The sequence below is a fragment of the Semicossyphus pulcher genome, unplaced genomic scaffold (assembly GCF_022749685.1).
Source record: "Semicossyphus pulcher isolate SPU_LCO1_2020_fin unplaced genomic scaffold, fSemPul1.0.p SCAF_21, whole genome shotgun sequence".
Taxonomy (NCBI): domain Eukaryota; kingdom Metazoa; phylum Chordata; class Actinopteri; order Labriformes; family Labridae; genus Semicossyphus; species Semicossyphus pulcher.
The window spans coordinates 12,260,431-12,274,266 of NW_027211695.1; the positions used below are offsets into that span (position 1 = coordinate 12,260,431).

Below are 13,836 nucleotides of genomic sequence, written 5' to 3' on the forward strand. Positions count from 1 at the left end.
AAATATACACAGTGATAAACCTCCATGCATATAATGTTTACTGTTAGTCCTTCATAGAATAATAGATGCTTCTAAACAGGATCGATTATCTTGTACACATAATAAGACGTTGTATTTCAGCTGCTTACACACACCCTTCAGAAAATCTCTCTGTTTCATTTCCGTTGTGCTCGTGACCATTTTATTTTGTAAGTGCCACCCGGAAGTCTAATGTTTCAACTCTAGCTAGCTTCACAGTGGTCCGCGTGTTGATACTGAAGAGAGACTCGAGGAGAAACAAGAGCTTTTCACATTGCAGAGACCCGAACTCAGGCCAAAACGAGAGGAAAATGGACATGAAGAAGAGAGTCTCCTTAGAACTGAGGCACCGGTCGCCGACAGAAGTGAGTGTTCCGGTTTGTTGTCCTGTTTTTCAGTGTAAAGTTGACCAGTGGCCGGAGAAAGCGAGCACATGGCGGGGTGTCTGCAGGTCCTTAAAAGTGGCAAAATTTATATTAACCTTTAAAAGCTAATCTCCAAACCCGAGGAAGTCTGTATCATGATTTAAATTTGTCCAATTCTTTCTTTAATTCACAACCGGAAGTCTTTGCTAATATTAGTCGTACACGGTGCAGTCGCAAAGCAGTTACCCACTCTGTTTCTGTTTTAAGTTCCGTGCATCGCATTTATTTAGCTTAAAATTGCCATGCCCGTTGCTTATTTGTTTGTTATTAACGCATTGATTAAATTAAGCTTGCACGCGCCTCCTGCTCGTGCACTCAAATGTGCATCCGTGTTTCCCGGGCCTGGCTAAGGCCTGGAACAGCGTTATTTCTAAGTTATAAAACAGACTATGACTGCGTTGCACACGCTGGTTCGTTATTTAATCAACAAGATAGTTTATTTGTAAGTGTTGACGAATTTCATAAGGCACTGTATAAATGTGCTGTAAAAGAAAATAAAAAAACATTACCGATCATGTAAACGGCCATAAATGACTCGTCACTATATTTTTTTATCGTTAATATTAGTAAAAGCTGCAGGTTAATAAACAGAAGTCCTGTTAAATGTTTTTACATTATTTATCAAATATTATTACTTCCTCTACTTGCTTCTCCACGTTTAGTTTAGACATTTCAAAAACTCGATGTTGTTTATTATCACCGCTCCAGTGATTAGTCGAAGCCGGGCTAAGGGCGCGTAGCCAGCGGCATGCTAGCGCTAGCTTGCTAAAGTGGCTAATACGTGTGCGCTTGTTTGGCTGTTGACACGTACCAAATCCCCCAAACTAATACAATCCGCGCCATTTAACGGCAGGTTTATTCGCGGTTTCGTATGTTGAAACAAAAAGTAACACAGGAGTGGCGTAACAGTTAAGCAGAGTGCTAAAGTTAGCAGACGAGCTAACTCAGCAGCGTTACATGTGTTGGGGAGTTTATAAACAGAGCCTCGGCCGGGACACGTTCCAATATGAAATTGCTCCCGAGTCCCCAAAGTGTGGGCCGCGGCCCCCTGCTGCTCCTTGAACGTACTGCTTGTGGGCCATGAGAGGTTATTTTTAATAGATGCATAAAAATGAATTTTTCAGTGTTAAAGTTTCTAAATTGCTCGTACGTTGTTGGTTATTTTGCAGCTGTTTTTAGTGTGAATGTTTTTTTATAGCATTTTCACAACAGTTCATATTTAAGAGACTGCAGGAAATTTCATTTGTATAAAATTATGTAACGGACAAATCTGATGCCTGCTTATCAACATTAGTTTAAGAGTGAGGGCATTTCATAGCTATCAACAATTTTTAAGCTAATATGTCCTTAAACAGCTTGTTCCAGCTTCTCAGGTGTGGATGTTTGCTGGTTTTGCTGTTAATCTTATACCTTAAATAATGAACTTGGGTAATTATCTTCTAACATTTTATGGACCACATATGATTGATTAATTGAATAAAAACTGTAATCTGTAGTGAGAGGGGATCTTTACCTGCAATATGTTTGGAAATTTAAGTAAAAGTTTCAAAATAAACTAACGGGGGAAATCACCTCTGTCTCTGGTCTTCACACGTCATCCGGTTTATTCAGAAGAGTCATCTTCAGCCTTCTGGTGGTATGAGTCAGAATTAGTCACACTGGCACCACAAGCTTCAGATCCAGTCATTTTGAAACCAATCACTGCAGACAACCGACAAAAAACTGCAGGTCGGAATCTTATAAAAAAAGAAGTTATGTTATTCAAGCCTTTTCACAGTTGCGGGTATTTATCTTGAACCATTGTAACACACACCTCAGCCAATCAGGACGCTTTAGCATAATTTCCCCTATATGGTACAGCTCGATTTTACTCACCTTTGGTAACAGGTACTTTGTTTACTTAGGTTTCTTCCTCCATACAGAAACCCCTTGATGTGGGCGGGTTTCTTAGCTAATTTTTTCTGCTAAAAACATTTTTAAAATAATGCGGTTGCTGTAATAGGTTTGCTATTAAAATGTCTTAAATAACAACTTTCTGCCATTCATCAGAGAGAACAGGAGCAAGATGAGCAGATCGAAGACTGCAAATCAGGGGGCATATAAAGAAGAACTACAGTTATGAAAACTAGCCACAACTTTCACCACTGGAAAATAAGAGTCAAAGTGTAACATGCAGTTTAAAAGAGGCTTTTATATCCGTATATATTGGGGCGGCTGTGGCTCAGTGGTAGAGTCGGTCGTCTTTCAATCGGAAGGTCGGCGGTTCGATCCCCAGCTCCATCAGGCTACATGTCGAAGTGTCCTTGGGCAAGAAATTGCTCCCGGTGGCATAGCTAACGGGTATGAATGTGGTATCTGATTGACAGTTGGGCACTTTACGTAGCAGCCTCTGCCATCAGTGTGTGAATGGGTGAATGTGATATGTAGCAGCTTTGAGTGGTCGCAAAGATTAGAAAAGCGCTATATAAGTACAGTCCATTTACCATTTACCATATCCGTCTTGATTAACTCCACCCCCCTGCTCCTCAGGTCCAGGAGCTGGTCCTGGATAACTGTCGCTCCGGCGAGGGGAAGATCGAAGGAATCACAGGAGAGTTCGCCAACCTGGAGCTGCTCAGCCTCATCAATGTCGGGCTGACCAGCGTCGCAGACATCCCCAAACTGGACAAACTCAAAAAGGTGAGAGAAACAAACTGGACGCTCTTAGAAAGATCGATTGATTGTATGATATTTCTCGCACAGTAATTAAAAGTAACCCTCAATGATTGAGAGAATATTAGAGTGGGTTTTTCCAGGCCTGACAGTCCCAAACTGTGTCTTCATAATGTAAATTAATGTCTTGTTTTGGTCGTCTCTGCAGTTGGAGTTGAGCGATAACAGGATATCGGGCGGTCTGGAGGTCCTGGCAGAGCGCTTGGTGAATCTAACGCACCTCAACCTCAGCGGGAACAAGTTCAAAGACATCAGCACGCTGGAGCCGCTGGTGGGTACAAAAACACTTGCAGGAAAAATGTCATGTCCAGAAATCTGTTGATTTATTTTATTCCAAAGTAGTTAACAAAGTTTGCTTGGCTGAGGTGTAGGGCTGCAACTAACGACTATTTTGATTGTCGACTAGTCAACGATTAATCGACTAATCGGATGATGAATTGTACAATTATTTAACAGCTCTTATTTTGCTCTCAATAAAGACAATAAATATGAGTTCTTCACTCAAAAATGTCTTTTAGTAAACTTTGCTTGTAATTTAGCTGCTACTGATACAAAAGAGACACACAAAAATAAAGTTTTTGTCGGTTTAAAACCAACAAGTGCTGATAGAAAAATAAATATGATCAAGTCACAACTCAACCATGTCTTCTCTTGAAATGCTCGCTCATCACCGACGTGCTCCCATGATAAGCAAAGTCTGCTTTACAGATCCTGCAGGCGATCCTTGTCTTTGCAGCGTTAAGGCAGAAATGCTCCCAGACTTAACAAGTTTTAGGACGCGCTAGTATTGCATCGGCCGCCGACATGTTGCTATGTTCAGTTTTCTGGTCGCTGTTTTGCAACAACTCTCAGCAGAGATAGTAAAGATGTGAGATGGCTCACTGCTCAGCAACTCCTGTCTGCTCACAGCACGGAAAACTCACGTGTGATGTCGTAACCAACTAATTATCCCCACCAGAAAAAGTTACCCCAGCTGAAGAGTCTCGACCTGTTTAACTGCGAGGTGACAAACCTGGCCGACTACAGGGATTCCATCTTTAAGCTCCTCCCCCAGCTCACCTACCTGGACGGCTACGACATCGACGACTGCGAGGCCTCCGACTCTGACGGGGAGGGAGACGGTGTCGATGACGAGGATGAGGAGGGTGAGTGTAAAAAAAAATCCACAATTTTAGTCAAACTGAATCATACATGCTTGTTAATTTATGATCTATATCTTTGATTTGTTCTGTTTTTCCAGTGGGAGAGTCAGAGGACTTTGAGGAGGAGGAAGAGGAGGATGAGGAGGACGTTGTGGCTGAAGATGATGATGACGATGATGACAGCGGTGACGACGAGGTGAGTTTGGGTCTTTATGTTGGAGCTTTTAAGAATAAATTTACAGCATTATGAAGGAAAAACATTCGACCTCCATCTATTGTGTCTGCAGGACGGAGAGGTGAACGGAGACGTGGACAGTGAGGACGATGATGACGATGAGGACGATGAGGAGGATGACGGTCAGTAGCAGTTTGTTCTCTGCTTCAGCCTTTTATTTAAACTCTTCCTACATGAACAGAAATGATCTTTAACAGGCCTGAAAAGATCACAGGGATTCATCAAACACTACTAACAGGATGAAAAGTTGTTTTCCTCAAAATATTCTTTATAATCTGATTTGAATAAAAAAAAAGGTGAATAAATGAGAAGAAACTGAATTTTAATGATCAAAGTTTTAAACCAGTTCAGGGTCAGAATTCCTGCTTTTTGGGCACAAGAGTCTTAATGTGTGTTCCCACGAATACGTCATTTTTAAAATGCGGGACAAACATTCAAACTTTGTTGTTGTTGTTTATCTCGCTGATGATGTATGTTTTTATTGTTTTGTTTTAGTCATTGTTTTGTTTTTAAGCTAATCCTTTATTGATCCCCAGGAGGAAATTCGGGATAGTTGATTCGGGATTAGTTGATGCTTATGATTTATTTTTTGTCGTTGTTTTGTTGTTCTTTGTTTTGTTTGGTTTTTTTGTCTGTTTTTGTTGCCTGAGTTGACAAACTTCTGTCGCCTTCTCTGTAGACGAGGACTCGTCACCGACCAAAGGAGAGAAGAGGAAGAGGGACCCTGAAGACGACGATGAAGACGATGATTAAGGACCCTCAGAGACCCTGCAAACCCCCGTTGACCTCTCGCCCGGTGACCCCCCCCCACCCCCCACCCTGCCCTTCCCCTCCATGACCTCTCCCCTCCCCCACAAACGCTCGCCTTCCTCCTCTGACTCCTCCCGCCTAACTCAGTCGACTCCGGGGCTGCGTTCCATTTCTAAAACTAGTCTCCTCCCACTGCGCCCTCGTCAGCTCGACTCCCACAGATCGAAACACCCGTTAGTCCATTTCTTCTCTCACAAGATTAAGCTCTTAAACTTCCCCTTTAAGTTTCTGTCCGTTGTTCATATCATCACATTTAAGTTTCACAAGCCTGAAGATAAGAACTTTTGACCGTTAACAAAATTCTCAGCGCAGAAAGTGATGCCTTCTAATGTCTTGTTTTCTCCGTCCACCAAACCAAAACAAACACAATCCAACATATTTCACTAAGAGAAGCTGAAATCCTCACAGTTTAGAAGCTTGAAACAGTATTTTTGGCATTTTTTATTGGAAAATGACTAAAACAAATGCTTTGTTGATCGATAAATCAATAAATCGATGGATCGTTTCAGCCCTGAAAATCTGAGGTTGCAGGGCAGCTTGAGAGAGACACTGAGCAGCATCAAATGACCCTTTGAACAAAATATGGATTTCAAAAAAGACTCCATAACTGAGTGTGTTTATTTTTGAGGTTAAAGAAAGAAAAGAGGCTTTTTGTGAACTTTCAAATTCAATACATTTGCAAACCACAAGCATGAAATATAAACAGTTTTGTTCTGCATCTGTACTTTATTTTGTCTCAGCATTATGTTAAAAGGTGCGAAACAGGTTTTGGGAAATGTCTGAAGACATTAAATAGTCAGGTAATCATTTTGGGGCGGTTTTACCTCTAAATTCCTACACTGTTAACGGCAAGTAAACGCATCGCCGGTCAAAGGAAAGACACTTTTGGAGGTTTTCTCACATTTTTCTCACAAGTCTCACATGAAACCTAACAAATATTAATCTTCTGCATTTGTCATATTTTTTTTGTGTCTTTAAACTATGTTGTCTCGGGAACTCCAAATTCCTGCCCTGTTAACGATACTCTAAAGTCATAAAAATGCCCAAAAACTAAGCATCGCTGAGAAAAGAGCCAAGATTGTAAAGAAAAATACTCTCAAAGAGTCAAAACATAAGCTGAGTTATCACAGAAAAACATCAGCCATATGAAATGTTGAAATCATAAAAGAAAATAAATGTCTGTGGAAGGCGAGGCAACAAGAGCTCATGGGAGGTAACGGCACTTTTCCTGGATGCAACGAAAACCAAACCCGTGATTCCTCCTTTTCCCTTATCTTCCCCTTTTTACCACCTCTCCGAAGCCCCTATCTGACATCACCACTCTGGGACTGAACCAGCAGCTATGATGTCATCACCGTGCTCCTGAAAGGCTCTTTGATGTCATCAACGGACAGTTGAAACCTAGTGAAAACCCCTCCCAAAAAACCCTCCAACCACCCTCCCTCATTTCCCCCGAGGCCGAGCGCGCTCAGGGCAAACTGTGTTCTCTCTCTTTTTTGCCAACAGAGCTTTTTAAAAGAAATATTTTTTCAGAGAAATTGTTTTTGTTTAATTTTGTATGGTTGTCTGGGGACTCTCTCTCTCTCTCTCTCTCTCTCTCTCTCTCTCGCTCTCGCTCTCGCTCTCTCTCTCCCCCTCCCCCTCTCTCTCTGCCTCTCTTTTCTTTTCTCTCCCTGCTCATTAGAGAGATCCAGTTGATCCGTCACACTTACACTGACTAGTCGAGGTTGTGTTTTCTTTTACTTTTTTTTTTTTTTTACTTTTCTGTAAGTTAAAGGAAAAACAAACAAAAAAACACACAAAAAGGACTTTGTAAATAAAATCTTAACATTTTGCTCCTTGCGTCTCAAATCTTGCCTTTTGTCTACTTGATAACTTTCCTTCAGTATGTTCAAATTATCCAAAATCTTAATCTACTAAGAGTCTACTACTTTTCTAGTCTGATTAATAAACACCTGCAGTCAGTCCCCACCACAAACAGAATCTCTTCTGAGAAACATGAAGTTAAAGTAGCTCATTCACCAGCTAATGGATCAGACACAGACTGTTAAGCTTTGATAACTTGGTGTTTGCCAACCCCTCCCTCCTCTCCGGCTCCACCCTCGTCCAAAATATGGCCAGTTCCGGCTAAGAAAACCAACATGGCGGTGGCCTAATTCCGAACTCAAGGCTTCATGCAGTCGAGAAACCAATGGGTGACGTCGAAGTGGCTACGTCCATTATTTATAGTCTGGTTAAGGTTCAATTTGAAACTGTTAAAGGGTTTGCCCACCAGAGGTCAGCTTTTCTTAGTGTCCTGCTCAGTACAGGTTTTGGTCAATTCTTTAAGGTATCCAAGGAATCAAAATAGCTTGTTCAGTCATTATCAATTTTTTTAACTACAAAAATGGTATCATTTTTTTGGGGGGTGTTACATCGAAGAGTTGAGATTTTCCTGTCTAAAGAGGTGAGCCAACTGAAGCTCTTAGACCTAGAGTAACATGGCAATACAGACCCCATGAGTTTAGGACACAAGTACTGCCTTTATTCATTAGTTGCCTGAGTCCAGACTACTTATCTAAATATATGTACTTTAAAGGTATTTCACTTCGCAGAACTTAACACAAACACCAAAAGCTCATTAAGACATCAGCAAGGTTTCTTTATTGTTTGGACAAGTGATATGGTTTGATTGATCCAGTTTCAAAACAGCAGTGTAAGAGCTGACTGGTTGAATCAAAAGATTGCCCTCATGTTTTGTCTGGTGTTTTTGATCTCCAGCTCCAGTTGAGAAATCCTCACCTTGAAAACAGAGACGGTAACTGTAATAAGTTTATACAACCTGTTAACTTGAACGTAACACAAAAAAACCCCCCTTGTGTTCCTGTTATGTGGCAATATGTAAGCTGTGTCTCAATTCAGGGGCTGCATCCTTCGAAGGACGCGGTCTACAAAGAATGAGTCGTTCGTAGCCTGCGTAGACGCTTAGGCCGAACTGAAATGAGATGGTCTGGTCCTGTTTGCGTCACCAGCTGTTCGTGCCCTTACCCATGCGTCACCAAAGCGCCGCTCCTGTTGCCTAGCAATAGGTAGCTAGCTGGCTGACTAACTATCATAACTTAACCTATTATTTTAAAGATTTTGTTTCAAGGCCCATTTTTTGTACATTTGTATCGAGTGTATTCCTCAGCCTTTTGAGAGTCCGCCATCTCGTTTGGAGTGACGCGCAATGCATGTCGGGATACGTTGGGCTATGAAGGATGCATGCAATGGATCCTTGTGGCCCGGGAAAAGGACGCATTTGTTGACGGCATCTGAAGGAGCCTTCGAATTAGGACATCCTTCAGCGTGCCGCTGTGACACAATCAGCCATCAAATATGTCCTTCGAAGGATGCTGCCCCCGGATTGCATTTGTGTGACTGCGTTTGAAATACTTACGTCTTTGTGATTAAGTTGTTCTCGCAGGCCGCGAATCTCGTCTTGCTGTCTGTAAAACGCTTGGAGGAGCTGAAATCAAAAAGAAGAGGAGAAACTCTTGCCATAATACTCTCAATCTTACAATTATCTCATGTTTATTTCTCATTAATTCACGCCTCACTTCGCTCTCGGTTGTAGGTGGTGGTCGTTCTGCAGGTTCGCAGCAGTGTGGGGTGCAGCAGTACGTCCACAGCGGGATCTGGGTCTCATCTGGCTGCCACCCCGACAGATCGCTCACCTCTCTTGGGTATTTGGCGTCCTGGTAGGCCAGCTGCTCCTCAAGGAAGGCCTCAAGAGAGATGATCAGCTGGTTTATACAGCAGAAATAAAGCTTTGCACTGATATGAGCAATTGTTCCATGAAGAAAGAGGGGAAATGCCGAACCTTACAGCAGAGCTAGCGTAGACATTTCACACTACTTTGATTGTACATGATGGCAAAGTTCTGGGGTTGTCCATGAAAACAGTTCCTGTCATATAACACCTTAATTTCAAAACAGCAGAACAATTTCCTCTTTGTGTTACAAGTTATTTACAGTGGACATATTTTGGCTGCATTTTTTAATCAGTGATCCTTCAATTGTCAGGATTTGATGGACCATAGAATCACCATCTCCAACTCTCCACACGAGATCAGTTGCCATATTTCGCAGCAGTGCTACCTGAAAGGACAGGTATTTGGCAGGAAGAATTCATCATTTCTATTGCTTATTTACTCTGTGAAATGTAAAAGACATTATTCATACAACACTGGCATTGCCTGGCAAGTTTGGTTCGACCTTGCAGTGAACAGCTTGTTGCATAATCGTGAGTAGAGGGCCTTGGAATTGACCCTGCACTCATGTGGTGTTGGAATAATCGGGAAAAATGTGTTCACGAATGAAGTTCACATGAGGTGACCTAGATCAATTATGAGCAATAATGTACCACACCTGGACCTTCTGAGGAGCGAGCCATTGCAAGTCGAGACCTTGAAGGCGTCGAACATCTTTTTGGTATTACGTAAACCTTTGTTCTTTCACAAACCTGTGTTCCCATCAGAAGTGGCCTTACTGACTGTACTCTTACTATAAAGCCCACTGTGAGAGGTTCCACTGGTTGATATTTACTATATTAACCAAATATTGAAGTGTTCTACCTCTTCCATAAAGTCCAGGTCCATTCTGCACATTGAACCGTCAGCGGGACCCATTTGGAACCTCAGGGAGCTCAGCTGCCTCACTAGCCCCTTCTCAGCAGGTGTCTCTGGGTAAGGGTTGGCTACTTGAGCCCCCGGGTTCAGGGACATCAACACAGGGCCTGATGGACAGTCAAACAATTATGATAGATCACTGACAGAAACTGTATGTGTAATTATTTATTCATTTTCATCCAAGGCATTCATGCATAACTGACCTCTGTTGATCCCCAACAGCCACTCCTGAGCCGTCAAGGCCGCCTGGTTTCCAACTGTCATTGGGTACAGATCCTCTTGGAAAATTCCTGACTGAAAGGAATACAAGAAGAGACTGTAACTTGACTTTCTGTCCTTTACGTCTTTTGTCTTGTCTTGAAGACAAAAGCAAACATATCTATGTAACCTCTTTTCGTGGTACGATCATTGACAGTGGTTCCACCAGGTCTTTGATGGCGATCAGACGGTAAAATCTGAACACCTCACAGGCGCTCACGTCCAGGCCGCGCTTTGGCATCACCCCTGAAGTGAGGTAGGCAGTCAAAGAACATTTGGAGTTGGTGATGGAGCATCGGGAAGCAGACTTTGTTATTCATTAGAATGTGGAGGCCTTGATCTTTTTCTTTGATGTTATGACGGCTAGCTAAAGTTAGTCTTATAAATTATAAAATTATTTAAAAATACCTATAACAAAGTATAGAGCTTAAGGTCTTCCTCTCTCAAGTACTCATTGGTAGCTACTTAAAATGGAGATTTTCCAAAACCCAGTTGCTACACCTAACCAAGATCTTTTTTTAAATAGATATTAGTACACCAAGCTTAATTGTTGTGGTTTTCAAAGTACTGGTGCAGTTAGCTAAAGTCGGTTGTTTTTACTAAATTGTAAAGACAGCTTAATTGGTCTTTTTCCACAATAAGGGCTAGTCCAGCTACCTTTGCCGTTCTTTTTCTAAAATAAGTATTGGTAGAACTAGCTTAGTTGGTCTATATCTAAGACATGTATTGCTTCAGCTAGCTTAGGTGTTTTCTTTTTACCTAAATGAAGTAATGGTCTTGCTATCTTCTGCTAGCTTAATTGGTCTTTAGCTTAAATAAGTATTGGCATAGCTACCTGAGTTGGTCTTTATTAAAATATGTATTGGCAGAGCTAGCTTAGTTGGTCGTACTACAATAACTGTTGCTCCAGCTAGCTTACTTGGTCTGTATCTAAAATTTGTAATAAATTGTGCAGGTACCTAGGTTAATTCTGAAATGACTATTGGTACAGCTAGCTTTTTTGGTCTTTATCTGAAACAAGTATTACTACAGGTAGTTAAAGTCAGTCTTGGTCAAGTATTGGTACAGTTAGTTTAGCTGGTCTTGTGTGTTGATCTTACCCAGACCTTTCTGTGGCAACAGGGACCTATATTCTGTCAGGAAGCTAATGTAAGGTTTCTCAGAACTCAGCTCGTAGTACCGGATGTTCCCGTCACCCTAAAATACACAAATGCATCGCACCACATAAGTGACCTTTGAACCTCCAGGTGTTTAAGGGAGCACAGTTACTCTGTTCTAAATGTTCATATGGTGAACTTTAATAAGACATGAAATTAATTTAAAAAATGCAGAGATTAGGTATAGACATGGTCTGTGCATGTTTTGTATTACCTTTCCAGCCAAGTAGAGCATGTGTGTGTCCGGGTCATAGAACGGAAATAGGACTCCTGCAGATCCATCCAACTCTTCTTCATACAGAGGCTCAGATAAGTCGTCCTGCAAGCAATCACACAGGAGTGAGAAAGAGGCACAAACTAAATTTTCGTCTGTATTTCTTAATACATGAAGTTGGGGTATGAAGGCAGAAGCAAATTTGTTGGATCTAAGGATGGATGGCCCTCATTCCAGACGTATGTATGCTGCTTGAATTTTTGTCCTAAATTATTCAATAGAAAACATCCTCCTGAAAGCCATATTTCAGATCATCTACACCAATCTATTTACGTGATTCAAGTGAATGAATCAATTACTCAGTTTGATATGCAAGTGTTTGTGTCTTACAGGATCCCAGAGGATGATCTGTCTGTGGTTCCATGGTGAGCTGCCAGTAGACAGAAGCATCTTCAACCCTCCGATGTATAAAACCTTACTAGCCCTGTGGGATTTACTGCTGGACACCTGCAGGAGCATTAGTACAAAGCTTGTTTTTCCTGTTTTAAAGGACTAACATTCTGACAAAATGTACACTTCAAAACTCACCTGTAGGATCTTTCCTGTCCGCGGGTCCAGGACTCGAACCCGTCTGTCTTTTGAAGTGACCGCCAGCCTGCTACCATCAGTGTTGAAGCTGACAGACAGCAGCAGTGCCTCAGATGGGTAGCGGTGGAAGATGGGCATCAAAACCACCCGAACTGGGTGTCTGAGCACTGCTCCAACCTGGGATACATCCCATAGGAGAACCTAGGCGGAAAAGAGAGACAAAGTCAGGCATGTTTTTCTGGGTGAGTGTACCTACGCCTTACAACACTGAAGCACAGAGCATTTAGAATCCTTAGAACCCAATGGGTGGAGCCCATTGAGCCCAATGAGTTTCCTGACCTTGTAGTCATAGGCGCAGCTAAGCAGCAGGTTCTCAGCTGTTGGATGCCACTCAATAAGACCCACCCTCCTGGAGTGACCAATCAGAGTCTTCCTGGACTTAGTAAGGTTCTGTTGGACACCACAGACCGGTATGTCCCAGATCTTTACCTGCATAAATGCAAACATACTGAGTCCTGTGTGCTATACTATACTACCATCCTGACTAAATACGTTGCTGATCCAATGTCTAAAACTCAAATTGATCCTCACAAAATTTCGATAATCATTTTAAACATAAATAGGACACTGCTTACAGTGCAGTCCTCAGAGCATGAGGCGATACAGTGATCATCAAACGGGTTCCACTTGACTTCCAGGACCCTCCCACTATGACCGCACACCCGCGGATGCTGAGGGTCAACCCTGCCTGTCTGACAGAAGATTGAGATAAAATGACTTAAGTTACAACATGGATTGACTTTATAGAGGATTTACTATGTATGTACTATGTGTGTCAATACCAAGATTTAACTTCACTTGATTTTGAGCCTTAATCAACGGACTACGTACATGATGGATGGGCAGGACTAAAAAGGACCCGCCCCCGGCACACTCGGTCACAATGGCGATGAAGCAGGGATTGGCTGAGCAGTAGTGGTTGTCATGGACGCTGCGTGTGATTGGCACCCCGTCATAGCTGTGCTCCTTTGTGGATGGCTTCCCGAAAACATGGCGAAATTTTGAGCAGCGGAAAGACGAACGCCAGGACATCTGGAGGACAGGAAGTACCAGGAGGGGGTAAGGCATTTTTTGCAGTTTCATACCAATTAGATATTAAGACTGACACTTTCTGCAAAACAATTATCTGTACATAAAGGACAAAGGGATGGAAAAATTTGCTAGTGAGTGCGTCTCAGACCTACGTAATCTCATAATAGTGTTGTGGAACTTCAGCGGCTGCATTATCTGCTCTAATCAATAATGCAGTCAGCTGTCATTTATGTCTTTCATAATCTTATCAATAATAAATCAATTTCTTCAATAACATCTTAATCATTCAGCCACACACACAAACACCCATACACTGATAAATCCTTGGTCTGGAACAGTTTGTTATAAAAGATTCACAAGTTACATACACACTTCTTGTTGTTACAAATTACTCCTGACCTTTGACCTTTACTGTGGCTAGAACAGCTCAGATTACAGAGCAGAGAGGAGGAAAGAAAGGAAGGAGAAGAAAAAGAGAAGGGGTGAAAAGAACACTAACTTAAGCACTTAATTTGCTAGCTGTCATAACTTCATAAA

General features: G+C 42.0%; 2 protein-coding genes across 2 annotated transcripts; one reads left to right on the forward strand and one right to left on the reverse strand.

Moving 5' to 3' along the window:
• Positions 1-235: 235 nt before the first annotated feature.
• Positions 236-7,177, forward strand: LOC138600960 (acidic leucine-rich nuclear phosphoprotein 32 family member B-like). The gene is made up of 7 exons (XM_069672525.1): positions 236-383; positions 2,973-3,122; positions 3,304-3,426; positions 4,114-4,300; positions 4,396-4,493; positions 4,585-4,654; positions 5,212-7,177. Exons 1-7 carry the CDS (start codon positions 330-332, stop codon positions 5,283-5,285), a joined length of 756 nt encoding a protein of 251 aa, XP_069528626.1. The 5' UTR covers positions 236-329; the 3' UTR covers positions 5,286-7,177.
• Positions 7,178-8,057: 880 nt separating this feature from the next.
• LOC138601168 (coronin-2A-like) lies at positions 8,058-13,299 on the reverse strand. Its single transcript, XM_069672745.1, has 13 exons — positions 13,099-13,299; positions 12,843-12,959; positions 12,547-12,696; positions 12,208-12,408; positions 12,010-12,126; positions 11,620-11,724; positions 11,349-11,445; positions 10,379-10,494; positions 10,194-10,284; positions 9,937-10,097; positions 8,921-9,106; positions 8,761-8,829; positions 8,058-8,123 (listed from the first exon to the last, which is right to left on the reverse strand). The coding sequence occupies exons 1-13, from the start codon at positions 13,297-13,299 to the stop codon at positions 8,058-8,060; spliced, it is 1,677 nt and encodes a 558-aa protein (XP_069528846.1).
• Between the last annotated feature and the right edge of the window lie 537 nt (positions 13,300-13,836).

What these genes read in the sequence shown, in the direction of transcription:
- LOC138600960 (XM_069672525.1), top strand. Translation starts at nt 330, where the DNA reads ATGGACATGAAGAAGAGAGTCTCCTTAGAACTGAGGCACCGGTCGCCG. An exon ending in AACTGGACAAACTCAAAAAG is followed by an intron (nt 3,123 to 3,303) that starts GTGAGAGAAACA and finishes TCGTCTCTGCAG; the next exon opens with TTGGAGTTGAGCGATAACAG. An exon ending in TCAGCACGCTGGAGCCGCTG is followed by an intron (nt 3,427 to 4,113) that starts GTGGGTACAAAA and finishes TATCCCCACCAG; the next exon opens with AAAAAGTTACCCCAGCTGAA.
- LOC138601168 (XM_069672745.1), bottom strand. Translation starts at nt 13,299, where the DNA reads ATGTCCTGGCGTTCGTCTTTCCGCTGCTCAAAATTTCGCCATGTTTTC. An exon ending in CATGCTCTGAGGACTGCACT is followed by an intron (nt 12,697 to 12,842) that starts GTAAGCAGTGTC and finishes GCATTTATGCAG; the next exon opens with GTAAAGATCTGGGACATACC. An exon ending in TGATCGTACCACGAAAAGAG is followed by an intron (nt 10,285 to 10,378) that starts GTTACATAGATA and finishes TATTCCTTTCAG; the next exon opens with TCAGGAATTTTCCAAGAGGA.